Source organism: Cervus canadensis, chromosome 14 (genome assembly GCF_019320065.1).
Source record: "Cervus canadensis isolate Bull #8, Minnesota chromosome 14, ASM1932006v1, whole genome shotgun sequence".
Lineage (NCBI taxonomy): Eukaryota > Metazoa > Chordata > Mammalia > Artiodactyla > Cervidae > Cervus > Cervus canadensis.
This window is the reverse complement of record NC_057399.1, coordinates 33,650,288-33,670,174: the sequence shown is the minus strand read 5'-3', so window position 1 is coordinate 33,670,174 and position 19,887 is coordinate 33,650,288. Positions and strand designations below refer to the sequence as shown.

Below are 19,887 nucleotides of genomic sequence, written 5' to 3'. Positions count from 1 at the left end.
TGTACCCTTTATATGAATTATGTGAATTAACTCAGCAATAGCTTTCAGAAAATATTTCAACTCCATTCTAAAGACTATTACATTCCATGTTATTATATATTTTCTAAAATATTCTTAAAATGCATAGCAAAAGCCCTAACATACCAGAGGACCAGAGAGAGAAACCTTACATATTAAATTAAGCCAGGTATTAGGATACCAAAAACAAACTACTTATGAGCCAAATGCTGAATGTTAAGGAGCTCTTATTATATTATAACCACTAAACAGAAACAAAACAAATGGTACTGGACCAAACATGACTCCTAGATGATCTCTTCAGAAAGACTTATTTGAAAACAATCTTGAAATGGGAGATTTTGCTTCTGCAAACAAAAACATGAATGAAGTCCTCAATATCATGAGCACTTACTCATCATACTCGATATGATAAATAACGTCTTCATCAGCAGCAACAGAATCTGAATTAGATGTAGAGGGTACATTGTCCAATTTTTTTGTGTTCTCTTTGGAATTATGATTTACACTTCCATTAGTCCTTTTACAAGAACTGCCATTCTTCAGTGGAGTTTTGCCACGTGAGTGTCCATCAGAAGCTCTAGTAACACTACGTATACGTGCTTCAAACCAAGCACCAAGGGCGACATCTCTGGCATCCACCAATTCATTTACCTAAAAAAGTTTAAAATCAGTTAATGAAGCGTAATTTCATCTATTGCTTCAAAAACCTTAATATAACTCAAGTTATTTTGAGAGTTATCATGGTTAATATTTGCAGATACCAAAGTTTTAAGTAATTTCAAAGATTAGAACAAAACTATTCTTTTGGATTGTACTGTCAAATCTGTTATTTACTAATATGAAAATTAACTTTCCTCCCAATATCCTTCAGTGAAATAGGAATTTTCTTTAACTATCCCTTATCCTTATCTATATTAGACTTTTAAAATAGAATTCTTGTGTACCCAAGAGTCATCCTGGCATGTTATTCATTAAGAATGTCACTAACAAAAAGCCAGAACTTTAGAGTATTGTGACTGTGAAACTAATTTGTTCCATTAATTTCTTCAGAATCCTTCAGATAACTTACAGTCAGACCTACCGGAAAACAGTGTATTAAGCAAAAAATAAAAGAGGGACTTGTGCACATGTACAAAGGAAAGAATTTAATGAACCTACCTATACAAAATGGGGTTAAGTTTCACCAACAGTAATTCACTAGCAAATGCATTATTTACTACCTCAAAGGACAAATATAAAGAGAACAGAGCAATAAAGATGCAAAATATATGTAGTCAACTCTAGTGGATGATCCAGAACTAAATCATACAATCTAACAAAAGGTATAAAACAAGGTGTCAGAAAACAGGTACACCAGAGAAATTCAGATTTACCTAAAGAAGCTGGTTTTTTTAAAAATTATGTCATCCAAAAAAAAAAAAATTATGTCATCAAAAAAGCTAAAGGAACTGGTCTAAAGGTTAAGGCCCTTTCAGGAGCAATAATCAAGAGAAGTTCCTTCAACTTCAAGTCTTTAAAAACAAAAAAACAAGAAAAAACAAAAAACAAAAAAATGACATGACTAATACAAGATCATCACCTAATCAAGCTAGCTTTTTCTGAGAGCTAAGATCACTTTAAGGTATCATATAGGGTGGGGTGGGGGTGAGTATATAGTAAAAGTTAATACCTATATACTAGATATTATGCAAGGCTACTTCAGTTAGGTTTAACAATCTTAATAAATCGTATTTTACAGGATAAGGAAACAAAAAGCTCGGACAAGTTAACCTGCTCCAAATGGAAGTTAATAAAATGCAAAACTAGGATCTGAAGACACCTTAACCTTAAAGCTTATGTTCTTATTACTGCACATTGCTATACATTATTTAAGGATATAACTACCATAGTGATTCCATCTATGGATCTCAGCAAAGTTAACTGAAAACCTTCTGGGAAGGACTGACCATTCTAGATGCCATTAAGGACATTTGCAATGTATGGGAAGAGGCCAATCTATCAACATTAACAGGATTTAGAAAAAGTTGATTCCAACCCTCATGGATGAACTTGGAGGAGTCCAGGACTTCAGTAGAGGGAGTAACTGCAGATGTGATGGAAATAGCAAGAGAACTAGAATTAGAAATGGATCCTGAGGATGTGGGTGAACTGCTATAATCCCACAGTGAAGCAAATAGATAAGGGGTTGCTCCTTATTAATGAACAAAGAAAGTGGTGTCTTGAGATGGAATCTATTCCTGGTGAAGATGTGGTGAACACTGTTGAAATGACAGAGGATTTAGAATACTATAAAACTTAGTTGATAAAGCAGTGGCAGGGTTTGAGGGGGTTAACTCCAATTTTGAAAGAAGTGTGTAAAATGTTATTCAAAGCCTTGCATGCTACAGAAAACTTGTTTGTGAGAGGAAGAGTCAATCAATGTGGCCAAACTTCATTGCTGTCTTATTTAAGAAACTACCACAGCCATGACCACCTTAATTAGTCAGCAGCCATTAACATGGACACAAGACCCTCTCTACCTGCAAAAAGATCATGACTTACTGAAGGCTCAGATGATGGCTATTTTTTTTAGCAATAAAGCATTTTTACATTAAGGTATGAACATTTTTTAAAGAAATTATGCTATTGTACACTTAACAGACTACAGAATAGTGTAAATGTAATTTTCTTATATACTGGAAAACCAAAAACTTGTGTTACTTGCTTTAGTGAGGTATTCTCTTTTTTGCAGTCATTTGGAACCAAACTCCTACTGTCTTTGAGATATACAGATAGCCACATTTAGAAAAGAGTCTTTCATGTCTCAAGTATTTGATTAAAAAAAAACACCCCAAACAAAAGCTCCACACATGAGAGGAAAGGAAAAATTATTAAAAAATAAAATAGTACCAACAGCAAATACTTGAGGATTTACCTTAGTGAGCTATAGTTTTGTATAGTCTGTGGAAAACATACAAGCTCTGCACATAAACCTAGGTTTAAGTCCTTGCTTATCACCTAGTAAATGTAACCTTGAACAAATTCCTTAACCTGTTCCAGCCTCAGCTTCTTTTACAAAGTAACATACTTTGCAGTGTATTGAGATTAGGTGACAATTTGTATAATGTGCTAACTTAGCAACCATACAGTAGCAACAAATGAAAAAACTCTCCTTCCACTAATTACCAATATATGTTCAAAGTTAAGACCTATTAAAGCTCATAGTTCAGTCTTATTATACCATGCTTAGCCATTTAATGCTATATACATTACCTCCTTTAAAAATTACAATACAAAGTCATTCTTATTTCCTAATTAGGTTCAGAAGTGAAAAACATTTGCCCTCAGGAGATATACAGCTAGAAGTGAAGTGAAGTGAAGTGAGTGAAGTTGCTTCAGCCATGTCTGACTCTGCCACCCCATGGACTATAGCCTGCCAGGCTCCTCTGTCCATGGGATTTTCCAGGCAAGAATCCTGGAGTGGGTTACCATTTCCTTCTCCAATACAGTTAGGAGTGGGAGCTAACAAAGGTTTCTCTAACTCTGAACAGGATTCCTCTTTACACCATGTTTCTTCAGAGTTACAAATCAAAACACAACATGGTTCTATTTACATAAAATTCAGATGGAGAAAAATTAGGGATGGAGACAGGTTAAAAGCTATTATCAGGTTGTTTAATGGTAATAATAGGATAAAGTTAATAAAAAGCAAAGAAATGATTACCATAGAAGTTTGGGTAGTAGTGGTAACTAGGGAGGAGGGAGTTTAATCAAGAGGGGGCACATGAGAAGTTCCTGGGGTACTATTATTCTATTGCTTAATTTGAGTGGTATTTATGGACAATGACTTTATAATAGGTTGTTAAGTTCTACTTGTATTTGTATTGTCTATTACATTTCATGACCAAAAAGATTTAAAAAAGCAGCATAATACTTTAGACAAAAGACAGGAAATACTAAGAAATCCATGATGTTTACTTAGTAATTACTGATAATTTTCCTTTTCCTTTATTTGCTAAAATGAGCATAGACACATAAAAAAGTTTAATAGTGCCACACACTTAAGCAAACCCCAAAAGCTTACTATCAGCATGCTAAACAGTCATTATTTAAGCCATAATGAATCGTTTCAACAGTGAGACCTGATGTGAGTCATACAAAGCTTCCACAAAAACCAGAACACCAATTCAGGCATCAGAAGTCCACCTGGTTTCAGAAAATAAACTACTTCCTAGAGTCAGTAATTCAATGTGTTGTACAATGGGAATAAAAGGACCCCCGCCCTCTGCACTACTTTCCAAAGGCTCTTCAAACACGATAGTGATATCTAGTTTCTTACTACACATGAAAAGATAGCTACAACTGACCAAATACTGCTCAAAGTTACCAAATAAGGCAAAACAAGACTGATATTGGATAATAACTTCAAATTAAAATTGCATATTAAGGTTTAAATGTTACAGTCTGTTTTATGTATGCTTACCTGAAAATATTTAATATACTTTTTGTGCCTGCTAATCATGAGGTCCAAAAATATTTTTAGGCAAAGGGAAAGCCTCTAAATCTGTTTGCTCATCCATAAAGCAAAATCTTTATAAACCAAAAATTACATAGGTAAGAATTCATGAAAAGAGAAAAAAAAAATTTCCTAAATTTTAAATAATTCAGACACAACAATGAAATTTTGATATACTTACTATTCAGAGACTTGCTCTAAGGAAAACAGACAAAATTCAAAGCAAACTTAAAATAAATCAAAAGTAGCAGCCTCTAAGCATTTTCAAGCTAGCCCAAAAAGAAGTTAAGATTTAGTATAACTCCATGAATTCCATGCAACGGCAATATCATCTGTTTACCCATCATTTCTAGTACCTAGTACAAATACATACTAAATATCTTCATATTCAATGACTGAATTATCCAGAAATAATTCCTTTTATATGAAAGTCACTAGTCAAAATTTCAAATACCTATAATAATTACTGAGCTTCATCCAAAAATAACCAAGTAAATCTGTACTGGCACTCTTTAACAAGAAAGGTTAAATGTGGCTTTGACTAAACATATTACTTTACAAATAACTAGCCTTTGAGAGTTTAAGTGCCTGACCCCAGGTGTATTTCTAAATGAGGAAAGGGAGACAATGTACTTACTTGCCAAATTTGTCCAACTCAGAATATGGCCCAGTTGAAATCTGAAACCAAGTCTGATGAAAGTTGAAAGCTCAAGTCCTTAACATCTATGCTATGTACTAATATGAAATATAAGAGATGTTTTAAAAAAAAACAAGTACTTGGAGTAGTTGACAGCAAAGTGCTAACACTGAAAATAAAACACAAAGATCTGCTAAGAGTAGTAGTTTCTCATGATGCTCTTCTAAATTAGATTGGGGGAACGGACACAGTTGGGTATTGAGAAGTGTGCTAAATAGAGAATTTAAATTGACCATAACAGTTTAACTTTGATTAATCTCAGGCTTGCAGATATATAAGCTGGTCCTCCTATGAAAACACATTTATACTTACATGGCCCAAAACAAACCAGGTCAAACATAGCAGCTTCTAAACTGTTACATTACATTACAAAAAGTTAAAATGTAATGATGTAAGCATTAATATATACAAAGATGGTTACATAAATATTTATAGATATGTGGATATACAGAAGTTATTACACATACACACATGTACTTCCTTGCTGTCAGCTGAGGGCCCTAAAAATAAGGACATGCCAGAAGCAAGGAGCATATCTAAAGCCTAAGTATTAGCTTCCAATATCATTCTCTAATTAAAGGAACTAAGCCTCCTTAGAGAAATGGTTGACTGCAGGACTGGGGCAGAAAACATACAAGATGAGCCCGGGGCACCTTCTAGTGCCAGAAAGAAAGGTTTTAACAAAACAAAAATCAAAGAAACCCCAAATGGGGGCACATGGAAAGGACACAGGAGAAAAAATATACATACTAGTGTAAATATATGACCGAAAAAAATGAAGGAGAGACAAGTCTCCCATGTAGAAGAATTCCTAATAACTTTTGCAGATAATCGACCTTAACAATGGAGAGTCTTAACTCTCCATTCCTTAACAACTTATTAAACACAGATGCAGAATATGTTTTTTGTTACCTGAACGGTTACTGATCACAGCAGGGATGTTTCAATATTCACTTGCATAACAAATTGCTGGCCACAGGCCTTAGTCGCTGCAAAAATCCCCCAGTCAGTAATGTGTTAAGAGTTGGCTACATATAGTGACTTAATCTCAAAGAATACAGTATGCAAAAGGGGATGGGGGAGAGTAACTTGACAGTGAAGAAGCATGACAAATACTATCTTAGCCAGATAATTAAGGTTCACAATGGTAAGTTACTATTCATTTAAAACTTAAATAATGACAAAATAGAATGTCAACGGTATAGTGCCCTAGACACGTCATTGAAAATAGCACTTTACCTCTGTGTTCTTCCTCCCCAAGTATGTAAATTCAGTCTAAAGATGAAGAAAACATATTCTAATGTTGCCTTTTACAACTATCTGACCAATACACCTCAAAACTGTCAAAGTCATCAAAACAAAAGTCTGAGAAACTGCCACAGCCAAGAGGAGCCTAAGGAGACTACTGTTTAGTATAAAACTAATGTAAATGTAATGTGGTAACCTAGATGGGATTCTGGAACATAAAAGACACTAGATAAATGCTAAGGAGATATGGTTCATTAATTGTAACAAATGTGCCACACTAATGTAAGATATTAACAGGGCAAACTGGGTGTGGGATATATGGGAACTCTGCAGTATCTTCCCTACTATGCTGTAAATCTAAAACTGTTCTAAAATAACAACTTTATTCTTAAAATAATGTGAAAAATCATCAACTAGAAAGTTTTGGTAACTGAAAGAGGGATGAAACCAATGAGTGAAATAGACAATTTGGCAAGTACACTTTCAATATTAACAATTTGATCTGAACTGTGAGCATTATATAAGGCACTAATTTATATGTTTTGTATATATCAGGTAAGTTTATTCCCAACTTTTGCTTTGTTACTATAATTTTTTTCTTTTATTAAATGACCATAGTAAGGAAAGCCATTGATATTTAAACAGCCACTTTGCTGATGGCTCATAATGCTCTTATGTATTTTCTCAGCTTACCAGGTAATTCCTAAGTATTGACTGCCTTCTCCAAGATTTACAATATTTTCTTTTTTGCTTATCTGTATTATCTAGAACTTCTAGAAAGATGTTAAACAACAGCATTAACAGGCTTCTTTGTCTGGTTCTGTCTTTAATGGGAATGCTTGTGGTTTTTCCCCACCATTAAGCATGATGCTGGGTATGGTTTAAAATATTCATCTATTCCATCTGTTCCTCTTATCAAGGATTTTTTTTTTTAATCAGAAATAAATTCAAATTTTTATTTAGATGCAGAAAACAGATTAGATCATTTGTTTTCTTTGGTTATATTAATATGATGAATTATATTAAGATGTTTCCTAACAATAAACTATCCCACTTCCTGACAAACCACACTTGGTCAATGTATGTTCCTCTAATATATAGTTATTATTTTATTTGCAAACTGTAACTTAGATTTTACATCAATATGTAGTGATACTAATGTGCTTTTATAATCATGTTTTCAGTATCAGTGTTATACTAAATTTATAGGACAAATGAAAGCTTTCCTTTTTTAAAATCTTGTGGCTCAATTTAGGTATCATTATTATTCTTTATGGGTTTAAAGCAATTCAGTGTAGTGTAGCCAGACCAGGTGCTTTGATACATCTCTTCACCAGTTTTGATTCTTTCTGTTTTTATGGATCTGTTTGCATTTTTTCACAGATCTCAATTTGCATTTCTTAAGTAATTCATTTTGTCTACCAATCTTTAATTTTTAGTCTTGAAAAAGCTCTGAAAAATTAAGTTTGGGTCCCAGTTTACCTCAACCATTAAGAATTATGAAAAAATATAAGGATAAAGATGAGGCAAAAGTGTCAGTTATTTCTACAAAATTTATTAGAATTTGAAGAAGTTACTAGATAACAAAGGTCAATAAATCAATCACATTTCTATATAGCAAACAAACAAATTTTAGAAGGTAACCATTTATAATAGCATCAAAAACAAAGCTACTAGAAATAAATCAAAGGTATGTAAAGAGGAAAGTAATTGAGAAAGATGTCAAAGATCTAAATTAATGGAGACATCTATCATCTCAATAATGAAGGACTCAACATTGTAAAGACGTCAATTCTTCAAGCTGGTCTACAGATATGGTTTCCATTGAAATTCCATGAGTACTTTTATTTCTAGGGAAAAATTCCTAAAGAAATTCTTGAACATGTGTACCAAGATACACATAGTTGGCTCAAAACAGCACTGTTTATAACAGCTAAAACTGGAAACAACCCAAATATCTATTCATCATGGGTTAGATAAATGTATTATGGCATGTTAATAATATGGAATAATACAAACAGTGAAAAAATATAGCCACATGTGAAAAATTTCAAATATAGGCAAAACAAAATGTTGTTTAGAGATACATAACTAGTAACACTAAAGAAAAATGAAACGATCATGGACGTCAGAACAAGTAGTTTACTTCTGAGGGGGAGAGAGTTAGATGTACTCTGGTAGGGACATACAAGAGACTTCAGAAAGCAACTACTTAACTTTGGTGGAATTACACAGGTGTTTGCTTTTATGCTCTGAACCACTGAGTATAGTCTGTCTACACAACTTTCACTGTTTTTTCAATATTACTTTTAAAAGTTAAAGCATTAACAACCCCAATCTCTACTTTCAAATGGCAATCAATGTTTACTTATTCACAACATCCTGAAGAGAAGACATCTATATTCCCACAATTAACAAGAAGTCTGAGGAAGACAACATACCTTATATAGTCCAATGCCAGGATCAATAAGAAAATCACGAGTTGATGTAGATGGCTGACTGGAAGGTCCCACCCTTGGGGTTTTCTTTACTTTAGGTGGACTATTAGAACAGGGTTTGGCCTGTACATCAGTCTGTTTTGATGTGCTAGGAAGATCAGGGTCTGGGCGAACTAGTAGCTGAATTATATCATTAAGTCCAACATCATAGTCAAATAAAGTATATCCATTTTCCAACTGGAAAAAAAAAAAAAAAAAGGACAGAAAAAGATTAAAATGCTTCTCTCAAAACTCGATCTTTTTACATCCTTAGTTACCCAAATGCCCTAGTCAAATTATTAATATAAAATTCCCAGCATTACAATTTAGTGATCTTGAAGCCATTCCTATGGCCTCTGATGTCAGCATCTTCTCAGTTTGTCTGTATGTGCAGTCAGTCATGTCTGACTCTTTGTGACCCCATGGACCTGACAGGTCCCTTCGTCCATGGAATTTTCCAGGCAAGAATACTGGACTGGATTGCCATTTCCTATTCCAGGGGATCGTCCCAACCCAGGGATTGAACCCGCATCTCCTGTGTCTCCTGCACTGGCAGGCAAATTCTTTACCACTGCGCCACCTGGGAAGCATCTTCTCAGAGCCTCAATAAACTCTTAGGAATCATTCTATGTCAACTATAGGGAAAACTGACAGCCACTGAAACGAAATATCATCATTGCTGCTGTGATCTCATCATCTAAGCAGAAAAACTCATCTTCAACAAGTTTTATGTATTTTAATGAATCCATTAGAAGAAACAAAAGGTGAATTTTCAAAGTGAATTGTTTTATAACTTGGTGTTCATAAACACATTTACTTAACCATTTTATCTTTCTGAAGCAGTAACTTTAAAAACCAAGTAGAAAAAAATTCAAGCAGGAATGATTACAATGCTTTCTCATGCTACTCAAACCTGCTCAAAGTTTTCTGTAAAGGTGATCAAGTTGAATTATGCAAGGTATTCCAGGATGACTAGTGAATAAATTATTTTGTAACTTATCCATATTTTGGCAAGGTTTCTATAAAGGACTGAATTGCATCCACCATTCCCACCCTAATGCCTCCCAAACATGTAGAAGTTCTAATCCCAAGTAACTCAGAATGTGAACATATTTATCTGGAAATAGGATCTTAACAGCGGTCATCAAGTTAAAACTAGATAAGGGTGGACCCTAATTCATTATGATTAGTGTCCTTATAAGAAGTTGAAACTTGGACAGACAAACATGGGGAGAAAACAGTAACATGACTGGAATGATGTATCTACAAGCCAAGAACACCAAGGATTGCTATCAAAACATCAAGAAGCTGTTTGAAGGAAGCAAGAAAGGATTCTCCCCTAGAGTACAGCATGGCCCTGCTGACAAGTTGACTTTGGGGTTACAGCTAACAGAACTGTGGGACAAAATTTGCCCTCCTAAGCCACCTAGGGTTTGATACTTTGTTATGGAAGCCCTAGGAAACTAGGTCTCCATTTTGTTTCTTTATACAATTCAGTTGGCCATTTCACTAAACTCCTTAAAGCTCAGAACTATCATTTCCCAGGAAACACAACCAATTTAATCCCTAGTCATTTTTCCCTTTGTATGTAATATCTGTCACCATCCACAGCTCTAACACAATAAGGCCATATGTGAGAAGTCAACCAAAGAAACCAGAACAAAAATCTGTCTTTGAATGACAAACTTACTAGTGTATTAAATAGGTACCTTTAATTCAAGCAACCCAAAACATACTTAGAACAATCCAACACATTACAGGACTGCAAAGAGATCAAATCAGTCAATCCTAAAGGAAATTAGTCCTGAATATTCATTGGAAGGACTGATGCTGAAGCAGAAACTTCAATACTTTGGCCACCTGATGCAAAGAACTGACTTACTGGAAAGACCCTGATGCTGGGAAAGATTGAAGGCAGGAGAAGGGGACGACAGAAGATGAGATGGTTGGGTGGGAGATGGTTGCATGGCATCACCGACTCAATGGACATAAGTTTGAGCAGACTCTGAGAGTTGGTGACAGACAGGGAAGCCTGGTGTGCAGTAGTGCATGGGCTCTCAAAGAGTCGGACACAACTAAGCGACTGAACTGAACACATCACAGGTGGTCACAACTGTTAAACAGAACAAGGGATTGAGAAATTAAAATTTCCCAGTAGTGAAATTAAATGGTACATTATCTAACAGATTAGCTAACACTCTTCTTTCAAGTAAGTCTAAGGAATCTCCCAAGTCAGTAAGCAGATAGGCCCTTATCAGGATAGGATGTTAACATGGCTTATCTAATTAGAAAAATAAGAACTCCTAATCCTCAACTACTGGAAAACCTCAATAAGCAAAAAACTACACGTTCACACCTTCATTTTGCCTGTCTCCAACAGCATCCCCACCTCATCAACCCCCCCCCCGCCCCCCACACAAAACTAACAGCACAGAACATGAAAATTAACGGGTAGGGCATTCCCCAAAATGAAGATACCTGCACGAAACCATATAGTAGAAATCAGGCCCACAGTAACCTGTAACCACTTTTCTTCAATCAGTTATGCTTGCTAGGATAGCCACTTTTACCCAGATGATGAGTTCTTTCCTAATTCATAGGCACTCTCAGAAGTTTTCCTGAAATAGTGATTATCCATTCACTGCATAGCAAGTTCCACAGAGTTTTGCTATTGTGCAGAGTTGTGAAGACTGTTGGAATGATTTGTTATTTTAAAAGCACCAAGAATTCCCTGGTGGTCCGGTGGTTAGGACTCTACCGACATGGGCAGTTCTCTCCCTGGTTGGGGAACTAAGATTCTGAAAGTGAAAGTCATTCGGCCAAGTCTGATTCTTCAGCACTCCACGGACTGTAGCCCACGAGGCTCCTCTGTCCATGGGATTCTCCAGGCAAGAATATTGGAGTGGGTAGCCATTCCCTTCTCCAGGAGCCATGTAGCCAAATGAATAATAAAAGTACTGAAGTCCTCCCAAATTTAACAAAAGTATAGACTGAAAATTACCTGCACTTGAATTATGTTGAGTAGGGGAGAAACAGATTGGTAATTTGAAACTTACACTTAGGAGTTTCAGGCATTTAACTAATGAATGTCTCATAGAAGAAAATGTTTGAGAACTGCCATTCCAGAAGATGTGGCTGAAGAACTTATAATATTAGAGAGGCGGGGATGGTCCTAGAATTTTTTTCTTTGAATTAGGTTGAAGTCAAGAAATTATAGGTAACAGTAAGAATTACAACTGTGATCCAAGGGAAAACTAGGAGGCAAACACCAAATGGCAGTGGCTCAGAAGGCAGAGAAGTCATTCCCAAGAGGCTACTAATGAGGGCTGCAGGTAGAGACCATTACTAACTTTCATCCATCTTTCACAGCATATATACTACAAATACACACACACACACCCACTCCTTCAAGTAGGCAAACACTTTTACTTTGTACTGCATGTGAAAACAGTACAGAGGCAAAAGAAACTGTCTTTCTCCTGGTTCATGCTTCACATCTACAATCTACTCTAGGAGTTCCTACAGTGGTACAGGGAAGAGAAGAGGGAAGAGAATCCTTTCGGAGTAGGAAAAGCTCTGGATTCTCAAAGATTTAGAGATCCACCAATACAACTCTTTCTTAAACAAACCCCCAGGGAGCAAACTCAACCTCTCAAAGAATATCTAAATGAGGTTACCCTACTTTAACTGGAACTTACAGCCCTAGATTGCTGCTCTCTCTCCATTTTGACTCTCAAAAGTAGAGTCAATCACACAATTACAGTGCTGCTCAAGCTTCATTTGCATACCGACCACCTGGGGACCTTGTTAAAATACAGATTCTAGTTCAGTGCGGCTGGTCAGGTGAAGCCTAATGCTGCTGGTCCTACTGATCCAGGACCATCCTATGAACAGTAAGAAACTAGTATGAGGCTGAGTTCCTACAAAATGCATTTTCAAACTCTGGTGTTCATCAGTATTTCCCATGGGGTCTTGTTAAATTCAACCACTCGTAGTTTTAGGGTGAGGTGAGCATCTATAACAAATATCCACCAAGTGATTCTGCTGTTTATCAGAGATTAAAAGCAGGAGACCTAACATACAAAGATGGAAGGGGAGGTAATTTACATCATGGACACTGTAAATGTTTTTTTATTTATGATATTTTTCATTGTGTGGCAGTAAGGTATCTTGAGGAAGTAGTGTGTTTTCCTAATAAGCACAAAACTCTTTCTCAAAGATTTAGAGATTCACCAATATAACTCTTCCTTAAAAAAATTCCGACCTCCAGGGTGCAAATTCAGCTTCTCAGAGAAGCATATCCAAATGAGGTTACCCTACTTTACCTGGAATTTACAGCCTTGATCTCTCTCCATTTTGACTCTCAAAGGTAGCATCGATCTATTTTGCCCTCTCTCATTTTGACTCTCAAAAGAGCATTTTACAGGATAAGGCAGCTCTGTGACACCAATCCAATAGAAGCCTACTACAGACAAACTATCCTGTCCAAGGACTGTAGACTGTATTTCTAAAGGAGAATAGAGATAATAATCACTCCCATGGCTACTTGTCCGCTTGTAAATAAACACCTGGAGCACTATCTTTCTTCTGTCTCCAACTAAGTAGTAACCCATGGTCCATTCCTAATTCCTACTTGTCTACCATTATAGAGAAAGCAGAGAGTTATCAACTGTCCTGGGCTAAGAGGTACATAAGGTTAACACAATCCCTTCCTTTCCCTCAAGACAGCCAGGTGCACATTTTCTTTTTATCGTATTTTTATTATTAGATGGTAAGAGGTGTTGCCTGGGAATACATTTTCATGCTTCATTTCTATCTCTGGTGAAGTTAAAAGTATCCTGGGAATTTATGTACTATTGTCCCTAGCTAGAAAATAAAATTCAATAGACTTGATTACATGCTTTTCACTTTTGATCAAAAGATAAAAAAGGTATTAGCCACAGGAGGCACAGTGATATAAAGTTGCATAGCGTTTAATACACATACATTTATTTTTAAAGCCAAGTTTAAACTAAACCGAACAGTTGTTTTTGTAAGTCAAACACTAGATGATCAATATAAAACTAACTACTATCAAAGATGCCATCTCTTTCTGTTGTTGTTTAGTCGCTATGTCGTGTCCCATTCTTTGTGACCCAATGGACTGCCAGCCTCCTCTGTCCATGGGATTTCCCAGGCAAGAATAGTGGAGTGGGTTGCCATTTCCTCCTCCAGGGGATCTTCTCCACCCAGGATCAAACCGTGTACCCTGCATTCCCAGGCACCTGGGAAGCCCATGATATTTCTTACTTAAAACAATCCGTGGCTCTTTCTCTCTCGGAGTGTAATCTCATTACTCTAAAGTTTCTGGACAGTTTCAAACGGTAAGCCTACGAAGGGGAGAAAAATATTCCTTTCAAACACTAAGTTGTAGGGAAAAAAGGCTACTTCTACCAAATCAAAGAGAGTTACACTTATTTCAAACAACAGGATTGGAGCCAAACTATGATCAGCTGGAGGAAGCCAACTTCTTTAGTTGATTAACATTTTTTAAAAAAGAAAAAGATAAAGATAGGACGGGTCTGAGTCTCTTGATACAGACCACGTGAGTAGGAAAAATCTTCAGTGGGCCAGACCAAGGCCATAGGGTTCAACTACCTGCGACGCCCACAGGCAACCTCACCGCCAAAAAACACTTTCAGCCTTCAAGTGTGTACCGCTGGCTATGCTCCAATTACTGTATCAAAAGCTTGAGTGAGGGTTCTATTAGAAGGTGAAGGATAAGAGCAAAACAAATCTTTTGTACTGCTTTGAAAAGCAGTACTCTTCGAACCCACCCCCTTGGCCCAAACTGGGCGGTTTAAGCCTGGTCCTGGGTTACACCAACAGCTTCTTCAGCAGGTCTCTAATCTCCCCTACGACAGATTCGATTCTAGGAAAGGAGGTGGGGTGAGGAAGCAGAAGTTCTGGAAACCCTTCGAATCTTCAGTGTATACAAATCCCTTCCACAGTGAGGAGGCGGGCTTAGAATCTTGTGCCCCATAAGGAGCAAAATGTAAGTTTCCCCTCCCACTTGGGAGTCGGCAGCGTGGCTGAGGTACGGAAGCGATACGAGCCGTTAGCCGGGTCAGCACGGCCGGGCGCCGGAGCCTCCTGCCCTCCCCACCCGCACTTCGGCATGGCCGCCAGAGCCCGCTGCCCTCCCCGCCCTCCAGGGGCCACGGACCCCACCAAGCGCGGGAAAGGAGGGACCCCAGGCGGGCTGTGCCTCCGGCTGCTGACCGGCTTGGCAAGGGCGGTAGGTCTCGGCGCTCGGGGCGCCCCCGCCTCCGACCCCGCCGAGCGCACCTGCAACTCGAGTGGCCGGGCCCCCGCTGCGCCCCACAGGCGGGCCCAGGGCCGCACTCTGAGCCTCGCGGGCTGCCCATCCGAAGTGGAGCCAGATGCGCTCTGTGCGCGCGGTACACCAAGCCCTCCGGCCCGCCCAGCCCAAGCATCCCGCTGCCCTTGCTGGGGCTTCCAGAGAAGTGCGTCGGGCGCGCCTTACCTGCTTGCCCCGGTAGAAGAGGCGCTGGCACTCGGGCCGTACGTCGAACAGCGCCCACACCCGCTCGCGCAGTTCCTCAATTGTGGCTTTCCGAGACACGTCCTCAATGGTGCGCGTCTGCGAGCCGTCGATGGTGCGAACCTGGATCCACATCTCGGCGCCGGGAGAAGGGGCCGGCTCCGCTTTGTCTCCCCCTGCGCTCCGGGCGCCGCGCCCCGCCCGGCCCGCGCCGCTTCCCCGGAGGCTCTGGCTCTCAGCGGCTAGCCGGCGAGCGCGCGCACAAGGGAGGAAGACTGACCAGGCGCCGGGCCCGACAGGCGGCGGTGAATCCTAGACAGTGCGCCCACCCAACAGAGCTGGAGAGGGAAGGAAACCGAAACCAGTCGGAAGCTCGGTTGCTATTGCAGCCCCCGCCTCACAAATAGGAAGCAGCCTTGTCTGCGCTGCGCGGAGTGTTTACTTATAGAGCTCTAGCTCCCACATGGAGGTCACGGCGCCAACCCGGATCTCGCGAGATCTACGCCGGGCTCCGCCTTAAAGAGGTAGCGACTAGGGAAGTGGCTGTAGACCAGAGGGAACTAAAATGGGAGGGTGCAGGGAGGACGGGACAGAGGGGCGGGGCCGCCGAGAGCCGTTACTTGCGCCTCCGCCTGCACCTGGGCCTTGGACACGCCCTCTAGCCTTCGGGTGTCTGGCCGTTACAAGGCCGCCCACACGGGTTCCCGCTTTGGTCCAGGTTTCGCTACCCAGGGCGCCAGCGACTCCTCAGGCTTAGCGGATTCGGTTCTGTGGTCTCAAAAACACACCAAAGATAAGAAATTCTGACGTGCACTTGTGTGATCAAGAAAAAGGGGAGTGCGTGCGGGTGCAGCCTAAATTTGTGAGAAATCACGTCAGGAAATGAACCCGCTCTTTGCCAGACCCTGTCAGCCACGCGGCCTGGCTGGGCAGGCCACCCAGGAAAGACCCTGGGGACCCTTGCTTCGCGAAGTCGTTTCCCGCCAGGCCCAAATGCTGCCTTCGCGCGGAAACCCGCATCCTGGGGTTTCCCGCCGCTGAGCTGAGGTGGCGGCCCTAGGCGGGCAGGCTAAGGGCCTGCTGGGATCGTCCTCTTGGGGCCCGCTGCGCTCGCAACCGTACCTCAGACCTCGGAAGTGTTGGTGCCGCCGCCCGGAGGGCCCTTTGTGGTTACCGATTGTGGACCTGAGTTAGCGAGCATTTGGGTCATGGATAATGCTTTTAAAGGATGCAAAATTACACACCTCTGAAGAAGTCCAGAGATCCTACTAGGAATAAATATCAGAAATAGGCCCAAAGCACGTTACCCAAGACATCAAACTGTGCTTACTTCAAATAAGAAGGAAGAGAGCATATAAAGGTAGAAAAAATTATACATACATAAAAGATTTGAACTTAATATTTGCCAAAATCCATAACTTGACTGTTCAGACTGGTGCAAATTATTAGCATAAAGGCAGAGCAGCATTTTTGTTATAACCACTTGAAATAATTGCCAGTATGGAGAGCCAGTAATATGAAAAAAAAAAAAAAAAAAAAAAAAGATGGCCCAACAGGGGAGAGACAGAAAAAAATGGAATACCTATACAGACTTGGTCTCTGCTCTTGTTGGAAATTTTACATTCGCTGTATCTTTTAGATATAATTCATGTTGTCTCCTCCTAAGTAAAGCAAATACTGAGTATTCATTACATGTGTAACTATTAAGCACGCTTATAACCTGTCTCAATAAGGGATAGCTATTTGCTATTATAGGATATTCTATGCCATTGTGGAAGCATATTAAGACATTTTTTTCCTAATTCTCTGCTTACAAAGCATTTACAATCCCATTGAGATAAGATTTAGAAAGCATGAAAATATTAAAGAATAATTTAGTACTAAATAGTCTGCTTTTGATTAAAGCAACAATTAGACATGAGAGACTAGAGGGACTAGAGATGAGGGACTAGAATAATCTGTGAGCTTAAAGACAGCGGTACAACTTGACCTGAATTAAATAGTATACTATAAGGAAGATGGTATTTAAATGATCAGTTCAAAGATTGAGATAGGCCTGAATTGTAAACTCAGTTTTGCTCTTTACTTAAAATATGATCTTGGAGAGACTGTTTACTTCAGTTTCTTCAATGCAAAATGGTGCTTGTGATGTCTAAAGAGTGTAGAGAGTTCAGCATAGTGCCTATCCCAGCTGGCACACAATCAATTATTTTTGTGCTCTTATTATGGAGAAGATTTAGTTAAGTACAGAATGCCCTCAGAGGAGAGAGTGCTTAAGCAAAGACTGAAGGTACGCATTTTTCAGTCCAGTAGGAATTGCATGTAAGAGAAAGTTTGACTAAACGGAGAAGAGCAGAGTGTGAAGCTTAGCATTCAAAGCAGTAGATTTTGTGGACCCCGGGGAGAAATTAAGGTTTTTACAGGAGTTCACTGATGTGATTAAATAGGCCTTTGGAAAGACAGCAGAAGGAATGTGGAAGGATGCCTTAGGGAAAAAGTAAGTGGGGGGCAGGGGGTGGAATGCTGTCGGAAAGCTTACTGAAGAGGTAATTGTGTCAGTTTTGGTGAAACTTATGGCAGTGGGTGAGAGAGGAAAGGGTAGATTCTAGAGTATTCTAGAAAATCAAGCCTATCAGGCTTGCAGAATGTGCAGATATGAGGAATGAGGAAAATGCTAAGAATAATGCTCATTTCTAGTTTGGGAGACATAATTGATGGTTTTGGTAGATGGTAATGCTCATGACTAGAAGAGAAAGCAAATAGGGAAAATAGGGTGAGTTCTGTTTGCACTGTATAGCATTTGAAATGCATCTAAAATATACCTAGATGGAGATATCTATGTGACAGTTGGAAATACAAGGCCACACTTTTGAAGGGAAGTAAAAAAAGCATCACTACGAAAAAAACTAGTGGATGTGATGGAATTCCAGTTGAGCTATTTCAAATCCTGAAAGATGATACTGTGAAAGTGTTGCACTCAATATGCCAGCAAATTTGGAAAACTCAGCAGTGGCCACAGGACTGGAAAAGGTCAGTTTTCCAGTCCCAAAGAAAGGCAATCCCAAAGAATGCTCAAACTACCACACAATTGCACTCATTTCACACGCTAGTAAAGTAATGCTCAAAATTCTCCAAGCCAGGCTTCAGCAATACGTGAACCGAGAACCTCCAGATGTTCAAGCTGGTTTTTAGAAAAGGCAGAGGAACCAGAGATCAAATTGCCAACATCCGCTGGATCATTGAAAAAGCAAGAGAATTCCAGAAAAACATCTATTTCTGGTTTATTGACCACGCAAAAGCCTTCGACTGTGTGGATCACAATAAACTGTGGAAAATTCATAAAGAGATGGGAATACCAGACCACCTGACCTGCCTCTTAAGAAACCTGTAGGCAGATCAGGAAGCAGCAGTTAGAACTAGACATGGAACAACAGACTGGTTCCAAATAGGAAAAGGAGTATGTCAAGGCTGTATATTGTCACCCTGCTTATTTAACTTATATGCAGAGTACATAATGAGAAATGCTGGGCTGGAAGAAGCACAGCTGGAATCAAGATTGCCAGGAGAAATATCAATAACCTCGGATATGCAGATGACACCACCCTTATGGCAGAAAATGAAGAACTAAAGAGCCTCTTGATGAAAGTGAAAGAGGAGAGTGAAAAAGTTGGCTTAAAGCTTAACATTCAGAAAACTAAGATCATGGCATTTGGTCCCATCACCTCTTGGGAAGTAGATGGGGAGACAGTGGACTTTATTTTTTTGGGCTCCAAAATCACTGCAGATGGTGACTGCAGCCATGAAATTAAAAGATGCTTATTCCATTAAAAAGCAGAGACATTACTTTGCCAACAAAAGTCCATCTGGTCAAGACTATGGTTTTTCCAGTGGTCATGTATGGATGTGAGAGTTGGACTATAAAGAAAGCTGAACACCAAAGAATTGATGCTTTTGAACTGTGGTGTTGGAGAAGACTCTTGAGAGTCCCTTGAACAGCAAGGAGATCCAACCAGTCCATCCTAAAGGAGGTCAGTCCTGGGTGTTCATTGGAAGGACTGATGCTGAAGCTGAAACTCCAGTACTTTGGCCATCTGATGTGAAGAGCGGACTCATTGGAAAAGACCCTGATGCTGGGAGGGATTGGGGGCAGGAGGAGAAGAGGGGGACAGAGGAAGAGATGGCTGGATGGCATCACCAACTCGATGGACATGGGTTTGAGTAAACTCTGGGAGTTGGTGATGGACAGGGAGGCCTGGTGTGGTGTGATTCATGGGGTCACAAAGAGTCGGACATGACTGAGCAACTGCACTGAACTGAAAAAGGTTCTGAAGGAAGAACTGGTCAAGACCTCTGGTACTCACTTCCATGATACAATTTGTGCTTCTTAATGTGCTGGGTCTTCCAT

General features: G+C 39.4%; 1 protein-coding gene across 2 annotated transcripts in view; it reads right to left on the bottom strand.

Annotated features, from left to right (window-relative positions):
- Positions 1-15,969, bottom strand: part of UHRF2 (ubiquitin like with PHD and ring finger domains 2) — a 71,176-nt gene extending 55,207 nt beyond the window's left edge. For both annotated transcript variants that reach the window (XM_043486553.1, XM_043486554.1), the window contains exons 1-3: positions 15,465-15,969; positions 8,903-9,136; positions 413-672 (exon numbers count right to left, since the gene is read on the bottom strand). In XM_043486553.1, coding sequence (XP_043342488.1) covers positions 413-672; positions 8,903-9,136; positions 15,465-15,617 — 647 coding nt within the window. In that variant the 5' untranslated portion in view covers positions 15,618-15,969. The remainder of the gene's footprint in view (positions 1-412; positions 673-8,902; positions 9,137-15,464) is intronic.
- Between the last annotated feature and the right edge of the window lie 3,918 nt (positions 15,970-19,887).